The 11,094-nt window shown below is 49.4% G+C and overlaps 1 protein-coding gene across 3 annotated transcripts; it reads right to left on the reverse strand.

The window, feature by feature from the left end:
* Positions 1-3,568: 3,568 nt before the first annotated feature.
* On the reverse strand, positions 3,569-10,876 carry LOC128094776 (serum amyloid A-5 protein). Of its 3 annotated transcripts, XM_052713300.1 has the most exons (5): positions 10,803-10,876; positions 10,298-10,389; positions 8,686-8,824; positions 4,117-8,274; positions 3,569-3,823 (listed from the first exon to the last, which is right to left on the reverse strand). In XM_052713300.1, the coding sequence occupies exons 2-4, from the start codon at positions 10,386-10,388 to the stop codon at positions 8,136-8,138; spliced, it is 369 nt and encodes a 122-aa protein (XP_052569260.1). In that variant the 5' UTR covers position 10,389; positions 10,803-10,876; the 3' UTR covers positions 3,569-3,823; positions 4,117-8,135. The 3 variants fall into 3 exon arrangements, with proteins under 3 accessions (XP_052569260.1, XP_052569258.1, XP_052569259.1); XM_052713298.1 differs by lacking the exon at positions 10,803-10,876 and having other exon boundaries at positions 10,298-10,656; XM_052713299.1 differs by lacking the exons at positions 4,117-8,274; positions 10,803-10,876 and having other exon boundaries at positions 10,298-10,665.
* Between the last annotated feature and the right edge of the window lie 218 nt (positions 10,877-11,094).

The following is an 11,094-nucleotide window of genomic DNA, read 5'->3' on the forward strand; positions in this document are numbered from 1 at the left end:
CTAACTTACAGTTTCAGAGGTTCAGTTTATTATCATCATGGTGGAGAGCATGGCAGTGCACAGGCAGACATGGTGCTGGAGAAGGAGCTGAGAGTCCTACATTGATCTGCAGGTAGCAGGAAAAGCTACCACTGAGCCTGAGCTAAAGCATCTGAGACCTCAAAGCCCACCCCCACAGTGACTCACTTCCTGTGACAAGGTCACATCCATTTCAATAAGGCCACTCACTCCTCCTAACAGTACAGGTCCCTGTAGGGACATATGAGTCTACAGGGCCATACCTTTTCAAACCGCCACAAGGACTGATTGATTGGGTGGGCAACTTGAGATCTGAACACAGGTCTGGAAACAGCAACAGAATAAGTGGCCAGGCCTCACTCAGTTCGACAGGGCAGGAGGTGGCCTGGTGGGCCCTGTGAGGTGTTTGGTTGGGTTGCCAGAGATGGAAAGTGAAAGAGCTCTGGGAAAGCCCTTCTGTCAGTGAAGGGACAGGAGGGAGGAAACAGGCGGACTTTAAAACGGGAGGAGATCAGCAGCAGGACAAATGAAGCAGGCATGGATTTGGGACAGTGCCCCTCAGAAGGATGAGACTTGCAAGCATGTGGCTGTAGGCCACTGGATGGAAGGTAAAGCTTGTGGGGTGTCATAAGACAAAGGCAACAAACGGGAAACCCCTCACTGAGGTGTCAGTCAAGTGCTTGTCAGAAAGCAGCCTCTGCATGCAGCTAAACCTAGTGGCAGGCAGCTGGGGTTCTAGCAGCCATCCTGGGAAGTTGCCCCCAACAGGGCACTGCCAGGGAGGGGCAGGGAGAGCCAGCCATGGAAAGAAAGGTAAGGTATGTACTTCTGAATCCCTTGGCAATCTAGCTGGGCTGCCACTGAACCTGTGGGAAGCAGACTTGGATTTTGTTAGTCCTAAAACTCTCTGGGGTGAGGGGTACTGGGGGTCCCAGAAACACCAGCTGGAAAGAAGCCAAGTGTACAGAAGCAGGGGTCTTATTTCGGGCTTGCCTTGGCAGCGCCCTCTTCTGGCAGAGAAGACAAATCACAGGAGGGCACGGGGGCTCAGAGTGGAATTGAGTACTCTTCAGGGGAGGAGATGGGTTATTGTTGGTTATGCCATGGCGCTGCCCCTCGTGGCTGGTCGGGGGCCATGCCCGCGGAGGAGCATGCTGATTAAAAGAATCATAGCCATGGTTACCTTTTTAGAGCTTTATTGGGGGGGCGGGGGAGAGAGAGAGAGAGACAGAGAGAGAGAGAGAGAGAGAGAGAGAGAGAGAGAGAGAGAGAGAGAGAGAGAGAGAGAGACAAGGGGGGAGAGGGAGAGAGGGGGACCGACGGGGGGGGGGGGAAGGAGCGCAAAGGAGAGGGGACAGAGAGAGCCCACAGAGGGCCCAACCGCTTTTTAGGCTGGGAAGCCAGCGAAGGCTGATGACGTAATTAAAGGACATAAATAAGGACCAAATCCTTACATCCTAGACTTTCCCTTATTATAAAAAAAGCAGGTAGATGGGACTAGGGGCGTCGTTCCTCTCAAAAACTGCTTCCAGCTGACTTTTGGATGTTGGTTGGCTCTTGGGGGAATGGAGAAGGGGAGTCTTCCGAGGTAGGCGTTGTGGGATGCTGTCTGTCATCCGTTTGCTCTGGAGACATGTATCCCTCTTGGCTGTGTCTGGGAACTTTCTGTTTGACAAGATGCTGGTGACACAGAAAAAACTTAGAGAGATAAAAGAATCATTATTATTTTATGTTGACATTTATCTGAGGTAGATCCGGCCTGTCCCTATGGATTTTGAAACATGTTAAGCTTTATCAGAGACAGATTATTTTAAAGCACCTGTTTCCTTTACTGGTTCAGCATCTAGGAGACAGGTGATCAGTTGTTAAAATCTCATAGTAATAGATGTTTACATTAAAGTCTTTTTGTAGCGCCCAGACGCTTTTGGGTCTGGGGGTGTAAATACCTTTTAGCTGTTACAGTTTCTTATTCGATGATCTCTGAACTCTGGTTTTTAGCTGTTACAGTTTCTTATTCGATGATCTCTGGACTCCGGTTCTGTGGTGGTCCTGTTCCATTAGCTGAACAGTGAGTTAGAACAGGGAACTGGGAAGAGAAAAGCTTGTGGTGTATGAGAAATTTTTTTTTTTTAATTAGGGACAAGGCAAAGATCAGGGCCCTGTCTCTATGCACATGAGAAACACACGCAGTGGATCTGGAGTGAAGCAATGAGCTCTTATTTTAGGTGGAAATCTTTTTTCATTAAGTAACTCTGAAAGTGCAATTAAATCAGGTGAGGTAGTAAGGCTGTCCTCTGTACCTGACAATAAAGGAGAGGTGGCATCCCAAAACTCCCAGGGCTGAGTCAGTGGCTCTGGTGTCCAGAAGGAAAGAATTGGATCACTTCCCTGCTGCGTTCTGGGTTCCCTGCCATGTCTGTAGCCAAGCCTAGGTCTGCTGGAGGTCTTAGCTTGATGTACCCATGCATCTTGGTGCCTGGGAGCAGTCAGCTGACTTGTTGTCTTTCTAGGCAGCACTTTTAACAAGGCTGTTGATGGCCTGGCAGGGCATTCTCTAGCCCGTGGCCTTTTCCTCACTTAAAAGAGGGACCCAACAACTTTTGGGAGTCAGCAAGTGCCAGCACTTGGCAATTTTGTTTTCGGACTTTTATTTTTTCCCTGGCACACCTTAAATGCCACAGATGACTCTTGCCTGTGGGGTCAGGAGCCTTGCTCTCCAGATGCTTAAGTTTTAGTCGGGGAGGTCTGGGGAACAAGAGACGAATTTTACTCTATGTCCTGAATTTTTTTTTTTTCCTGCTGATTGATGGCTTAAGGACAGCTTTTGGAAGATCTGCCCGTAGGCAGACTATAAACCGATACTTTCCAGAAGACTTGTCTGAGGCTATAAGCTGATTTTTTTGGCTTAAGAGCCATCCTGACTACTGTAAACTTATTTGTATGGATCTTAGCCGCTTTTAGACCCGTCTGTGCTTCTCAAGGCAGTTTGAGAATGAGTGGGTGGAGTTCAGGTGAGTTAGGGCGAGTCCTAGAAGCCGCCCAAGCCTGCCCATTTGAGCCCGCCCACTGCCAGCGGAAGTCAGACAGAAAAGGTTGCACGTGGAGACGCAGAAGTGGGGAAGGAGCAGGGTTTCAGAACTTTAGCAGAAAGCTTGGAGATAAAGTGACTCTTATTTGCCCGTTCTCTGGCAGAAGATCCCGCGACTCTGTTATGTGGCCAGGTTTACTGGTGCCCGCCCCTATCCGCCAATGTATCTGCCCTTTTGTCCCATGGCTGTAGCCGAGAGAAAAAATAAAAAAAAAATAAAATAACAAACCGGGATCAGACTACAATCTTGGGCGTCCCCAAAGAGTGGAGAGAGATCCATGAATCAGCTCAAGTTCACCATCCTCTTTGTCAAGGGATGCGAAGGGCTGCAGCTGCACCACAGTTGATCCACCCGGTAGACCAAGACAGCATTTACTTTCTCGTGAAAATGTGCCGTTGCTGGTGCAGCTCAAGGACAACCCCCGGGGTGTCCGTCGCAAAGAATATAGCTCAGACTACAGCTGCGTGAGAACAGCGGATTTACTGTGGTGAAGAATCATGGCGGTGGCGGTGTGGGGGTCCAGCGGAGGCGGTGAGGGACGCGAGCGCGCTCGCAGTCTCGCGGTCTCGCTGGATGGGGGAAGAGGCGGCAAGCAGCAGCAGTCAGCAGGTCCTCGGTGTTCGGTGGTGTATCCGAGTCTGAACGGCACCAATGTTGGTTATGCCACGGCGCTGCCCCTTGTGGCTGGTCGGCGGCCATGCCCGCGGAGGAGCGTGCTGATTAAAAGAATCATAGCCATGGTTACCTTTTTAGAGCTTTATTGGCGGGGGGGAGACAGAGAAAGACAGAGAGAGAGAGAGAGAGAGAGAGAGAGAGAGAGAGAGAGAGAGAGAGAGAGACAAGGGGGGAGAGGGAGAGAGGGGGACCGACGGGGGGGGGGGGGGAGAAGGAGCACAAAGGAGAGGGGACAGAGAGAGAGCCCACAGAGGGCCCAACCGCTTTTTAGGCTGGGAAGCCGGCGAAGGCTGATGACATAATTAAAGGACGTAAATAAGGACCAAATCCTTACAGTTATATTTACAGAGGAAAGACAACTGAAAAGAATAAAAGAGCTGGGCACTGTTGCTCCTTTGGTGGCTGGCTGGCGTCTCCTCCACCTCTGCCTTTCTTCTTCCTGTCTCTTTCTTGGATTTCCTCCCTGGCTATAACCTGACTCACCATAGGCCAGAGCAGCTTCTTTATTAACCAATCATAGCAACAGATCCTCACAGCGTACAGAAAGACCATCCCACAGCACTAGATGCCAGCAGACCGGTAATGCCTCGGCCACCTGGCAACATATAGATAAATAGGAATGGGTTGAATTAAGTTGAAAGAGTTAGTTTATATAAACAGAAGCCATAGGCCATACGGTTTGTAAATAATATAAGCCTCTGTGTACTGTGGGATGGTCTGTATGTCAAACGTGTTCCTCTGATTGGTCAATAAATAAAACACTGATTGGCCAGTAGCCAGGCAGGAAGTATAGGCGGGACTAACAGAGAGGAGAATTGAGAGAACAGGAAGGCAGAGGGAGACACTGCCAGCCGCTGCCATGACAAGCAGCATGTGAAGATGCTGGTGAGCCACGAGCTACATGTCAAGGTATAGATTTAGAGAAATGGATTAATATAAGATGTAAGAACTAGATAGCTAGAAGCCTGAGCTATTAGGCCAAACAGTTTAAATAATATAAGCATCTGTGTGTTTATTTTATAAGTGGGCTGTCGGACTGCTGGAGCTTGGCAGAGAAAACTCTTTAGGTACATCTGTGTGTTTACTTAGGACCAAGCAGTTGTGGGATGTGGGTGGGAGAGATTTGTCCCAACTGCGGGGCCAGGCAGGACCAGAGAAACTTATCACTAATGTCTTTAATCTCAGCACTTGAGGGGCAGAGGCGACAGATCTCTGTAAATTTGAGGATAGCCTGGTTTACATAGTGAGTTCCAGGACAGCCAGGACTGCGTAGTGAGACCCTGTTAGAGAAAAACCAAAAATGAAAGAATAAAGGAAATGTGAACATAGAGTAGAGTAGTTCCCAACAGAACATCTCCAGTTCCTGTGAGGAGGTTCAAACAGAGGTGAGGGAGAGGGAGAGGGGATAAGCGCTGTCTCAGAGTTAGGACAAAAGGAATTGGGGGCAGAATAAATGAGATTGGGGAGACAGTGGTGGCAGGGTGGCTCTGTGACCATGCTCAAAGCACTGGCCTTGAGGGCAGTGTGGCCATGGACTTGACTCCCGGAGAGTGTAGTACTGAGGAGGCAGGTCCATGGTCAGATTCCTACAGCAGAGTGAGGCCCCAAGTCGGGTTCTAGATTTTCATGAAATGCAAGAAAAGAGAACAAAAGATCAGAGAAAGGACGAGCTGTGAGGCTGAATAAAGCAAGCCTTCCAAGGCTTTATAAATATGAGAGACATTAAAGTCTGCACCGTGTGGGAGAGGGTGGTTCAGTGGGTAGCACTTGTCTAAGGAGCATGAGGACTAGAGTTTGCATTCCCAGGGCCCACATAAAAGCTGGGCAAGTGTGGTAGCTGCCTCTAACCCCAGTGCCCAGGGAACAAGGACAGAGAGCCAGCAGGAGCAGGCAAGCTGCAGCTTCAGAGAGAACTGCCTCAGTAAACAGAAGTACGACTGAGGAAGATACCCATGCCGGTTAGTTGTTGTCAACTGTACACAAACTAGAGCCAGGAAACAGTGCTCCACTGTGGTCTCTGTTTCAGTGATGGCCTCTAGGTTCTTGCCTCGGTTTCCTTTGGTGACAGACTGTAACCTATAAGCCTGGTAAACCCTTTCCCCCACAACTGGTTAAAGTATTAATCACAGCAACAGAGAAACAAAGTAGGACAACAGCCAACATCAACCAAGAGTCTTCTGTACCTCCACACACTTGCAAGCATGAACATACACATGTCATAGGGTCACCATTGCTGTGATGAAACATCATGACCAAAAGCAAGTTGGGGAGAAAAGGGTTTATTTGACTTACACTTATAATCATAGTCCATCATTGAAGGAAGTCAGGACAGGAACTCAAACAAGATGGGGACCTGGATGCAGGAGATGATGCAGAGGCCATGGAGGGGTGCTGCTTACCGGCTTGCTCATCATGGCTTGCTCAGCACCACCAGGTGAGGGATGGCACCATCCACAATGGGCTGTGCCCGCCCCCATCAACCACTAATTAAGAAAATGCCCTACAGCCAGATATTTTTAATTTGTGTGTGTGTTTGTATGTGTATGTATAAATTTTCTTTACAACCCAATCAAATTTGCCCTCTTTCCCCTCTTCCAAGTTCCTATACCCTCCTCTCCCACCATCCACTCCCCCACTGTTTCTCTTCAGATACAGGTGGGCCTCCCATGGATATCAGTCAGCTATGGTATATCAAGTTGCAGTGAGACTAAGCACCTCCTCTTCTATCAAGGCTGAATGAAGCAATAAAGTAGGAGGAAATGGTCCCCAAAGCAGGCAACACAGTCAGAGACAGCCCCTGCTCTCACTGTTAGGAGTCGCACATGAAGACCAAGTTATACAGCCTCCAGCAGGATCTTTTGGAGACATTTTCTCCATTGAGATTTCCTTCTCTCTGATGACTCTAGTTTGTGTCTGATGTCAATTTGACATCAGACACAGTACAGTACACTCCCACACACCATACTCATATAAAACATTTTTAAACAGTCTGGTGTGCTGGCACATGCCTGTAATCCCAGAACTTGGGAGCCTGAGGCAGTAGGATCTCTTGTGTTCAAGACTAGCTTGAGTAACACTGTGAGACCCTGTCTCAACAACCACCACCTCTCAGCATGTGACAAGTAGAACATGTGGACAGAGAAGTCTGTTCACTAGTTTGGAAAGGCCAGGTCATCTATTTCTTAGAGGTGCAATACGAGAAAAGCATTCAGAATTCCTATCTAAGGAGGAAAGTGCCCAGACTCCTGTAGGTTGTACAGCCAGAATAGGCTTAGAAGGACAGTGGCTTTTCCCCAGAACAAGGATGTCAAAGGCCACACAAATGGGCTGCATCTTGGTGTTGATGCTGTGTCTGTATCCCCAGACACAGTTTTCCCTGTGATATTTCTCTGGACTCAATGTAAGTCAAGCAGAGGTGTGCTGGCTGGGTTTGTGTCAACTGGGCACAAGAGGGTCATTGGAGAAGAGGGAGCCTCAATTAAAAATGTGTCTGTAAGATCTGGCTGTAGGCATTTTCTTAGTGATTGATGGGGGAGGGCCCAGCCATTGTGGGTGGTGCCATCCCTGGGATGGTGGTCCTGGGTTCTATGAGGAAGCCAGCTGAACAAGCCATGAGGTGCAAACCAGTAAGCAGCACCTCTCCATGACCTCTGCATCAGCTCCTGACACAAGGTTCTGGCTCTGTTTGAGTTCCTGCCCTGACTTCCTTCAGTGATGTGGAAGTGTAAGCCAAACAAACTGTTCCTTCTCTAAGTTGCTTTGGCCATAGTATTTTCTCACAGAAATAGTGACCTAAGACGAGAGGAAACTACTTGGGAATATTTCTTAGGATGGAGAAGTTGTGCGATACTGGATTTGTCTCGGTGCTGCTGAGGAGTGAGCAAGATCAGGCGATAGCTGCAGGGCAAGTCCTCCTATGGTTGTGTACCTGGTCCCCAGAGACAGGGAGCACAAGGCTGTGGTATGAGAACAGGTGACTGGACATGGTTGACAGGGAGTAAGGGCCTGGACATGGGAAGGCCTGAAAATAACAACATACCCATAGCACAGGAGCCCAGAGAAGGGATCATGCCAGATTCTGTGAGAGTGGTGTCTGCCCTGTGTGAACCCAGAAATGTCCTTCAATGACAGATACTCAGGCTCAGCTCCACTTCCATGTTAGTGTTTATTACCCTCTTTTCAAGCAAGTAGTTACTACTCCAAGAATAACACAGTTTTGAAACTCTTGGTCCATATTCATGTGAGATAACTATTGTGTGTTCCCAAGCAACTCCAGTGTTCATGAGAAAGAAGAACCCCAGACCCTGTCCTCAGGACCCACATCACAGCCTCCTGGAGCAATAAAGAGGATGCTCAGTATTTGTCAGGCAGTCCTTTAGGTCTGTAGTGATTGGGGTTCTTGCCACTGCGGCCCCATCTGTTTGCTTCCTGGTCAGCCATGGTATCCTCATGTCCACGGCCTATGAGACTCTGAAAGCCCTCTCTTGCATCACTAGGAGAAGCAGACATGGGAGAGATCCATCACCAAGCTGCATGGCCACAGTCCACGGTCTGAGTTTTCCCCCTTTGCATGGGATGGCCTTAGGAGGAACCCAGGAAGGGCCAGGCAGGAGGTCAGCCCAGACTGGTCATCCCACACTAGCTGAACATCACCAGAAACACTGGTGATGATGAGAGTCATTCCCTGTCTACATTTGGGAGCAGGCTCACATAGCATGGCTGTGTGCTAACTGCCCAAACCCAGGGTCTACACTGGGTGTAGATGGAGCCAGTACCTGGATAAGCAAGAGTAGGAGGGATCTGAGATTAGCATGACCCTCTCCAGAGCTAATCTTCTACTACTTCCCCCAGAAGTGTCAAGCCCTGCTACCCAGGTCCAGTCTTCCAATCAATCTATGTTTACCTGATGACTTCAGCAGCCCAGACTCCTCCTGGTCCCCTTTGGGCTGCATCATAGTTCCCTCTAGCATGGAAATATTTGTCTGAGTTTTTCCAGTTGGCCTCCTTCATGTCAGAGTAGGCTCGCCACATATCCCCAGCCCCTAGATGGGAAAGACAGCAAGATCATGAACCTAAAAGCTCTGCCCATGCCTTAGAGAGGAAGAAAGGGATGAAAAGAGCTCGTGGCTTGAGCCTGTGGTCAGAGCAGCTGAGAGCGTGAATGGAAGATCATCTCCTGATCCTCACTGTCGTCTCCTAGTAACTCAGGAGGGCCATTGGGGGGCCCAGCTGCCCTGTGTTCGCCTTTCTTCTACAGTGCTGCTGTGAGCTGCCCCTCACCTGGGTGGGAAGCAGCCAATGAGGCAGCACAGTGTCATTACACATAGCAGGGTGTGTCAGCTTCAGTATCGTGGAAGTGTTTGTTACAGAGTCGTCAGCTTCTGCCACCAGACCTCAAAGCACATTTCCTTAGTAGTGCAACCTAGTATCTCTACAGCCATTGAAAATGCCCTGCGAGCACATCACCTCCAAGCAAGGGCCAGTGTTTCTGGAGGCAGCTACCCTCAGCTAGGAAGTCCCATCCTGAGGTGACTTAGTACACAGAAGGCAGAGGGGGGCTGCACACAGGGAGCATCGACTTTGATCCCTAAGAATTCTGTCCTGACAGAGAGCATGTGCACCACAGTGACACTGTCATCTCTGCCCTTGGACTAGACTGCACAGGTTCTGTGCTGTCTTGAGGGAGCTTTGAAGCAATGATCTCAGCTGTGGCTGCAGGTTCTGATCCTCTGAGGAGACACTGAGAGTCACCATGCCAGGCCACACCCAAAGCCAGTCTTGAGTCTCTAGGTGCAGGGGGATGACTGGTCCAGACCTGGGTGGTATTATAACTCTCTAGGTGATGCCATTGGTACCTTATATTGGTCACAAATGAATTTAGAAAGTGTCCGGCAGACTGACAGACAGGATTGTCCTCAAGCACAGCTGGATTGTGATCTCTGCTCTGCCCCCTGCTGTAGGTAGTGAGTGCATTTCAGGAAGTCTTGCCAGAGTCCCTGGTCCATCCTGACAAGCAGGACAGTGAGTCCAGCTCTTCTGAATGCTCGGGTGTTGTATAACAGGTGGTGTTAATGAGGGTCCATGGAATGAAGACACAGAAGCACCTCAAAGATGAATCTTAGCCTTTTCCAACTGCAAGGTGGATTCATCTCTCTGGACTGAACCACTGTAGCTTAGCAAAGGGCCCTTTTATTGTTATACAATTTACACCTTAGTAAGTCAATTCCATTTACCAAAACCTCTTATCTAAGCCCCCTAAAGGGACAATGCCAAATGCAAATTCTCAGTAAAGGAATACCACAGTGTTTTGGGGTGGTCCTAAACCAAGTTTGCATAGGCTTTAAACCCCTTAGGAAACTCTCAGATAAGACTTCAAACAGAGGGTACCAGAGACAGGAGCTAGCAATCACAAAAGGCAGATCAAAGCTAGGTGCTAACACTCCGGAATCTGCAGGAATTCTCCCAACACTCAGGAGACCCCTAGAGGCTGTGCCTCTCTGCCCCCACAGCCTTACCTTGGTAAGCCTCGCTAAGGAATGAAAACCAGCTTTCACTGCTGACTCCCAGGACCAAGGAGCAGAAAATGAGTCCAGTGAGAAGCTTCATCCTGCTGAAATGAAAGGACAGGCTGAAGGAGACACCCACAGTCTGGCGCCTCCCTCTCGGGTGTCTCATCCACAGACGCCCTGGTTGTTCTGTCTTACTGATGTTCAGTAGTGTCCTAGCAGTGGCCCCTGGAGACCTCACAGCAGGACCCCGCTCAGAGCCACAAGGTCTCAGTTCTGACCCCATCCTGCCTGCTGAACTGTTTATGAAGGCAGCAGGCAGCTCCGATGCAGCTGCAGGAGCAGAGATCACCACTCCCTCCAGGAGCCTCTGATTCAGCAAGAAGCATTGTGCCCCCTCAGCCGGCACAAATCCCACACCAGGTGAACAGAAGTGAGGAATTCCCTTGGGAGGAAAGCACACTTGCTGAAACCCAGCACACACTAAGTATCTGTGCATAGGTTTGTCCCTCACCTGATGTCTGATGGGCAGAGGTGGGTGGCTGTGGCTGTCAGTGAGAGGAGGCTGGTATTTATGCTGAGCCTCCCTGCTGGGGTCAGGGGCAGAGAGAGACTGGCATGGTGCTTGGGGAAACTCCCAGCAGGTCATTTCTTCTAAAAGGCTGCAACAGAAGTCTTACTCCATCCACAGGTCATTTCCTGTAATTGTGCAATGTGAACACACTATACACCTTTGTCTTTTCAGTCTTCTGGGTCAGAGTACATACTTTTTAATACTGATGGAACTGAGGATGCTGAGAGTCAAG

Source organism: Peromyscus californicus, unplaced genomic scaffold, assembly GCF_007827085.1.
Source record: "Peromyscus californicus insignis strain IS unplaced genomic scaffold, ASM782708v3 Scaffold_4__1_contigs__length_199733344, whole genome shotgun sequence".
Taxonomy (NCBI): domain Eukaryota; kingdom Metazoa; phylum Chordata; class Mammalia; order Rodentia; family Cricetidae; genus Peromyscus; species Peromyscus californicus.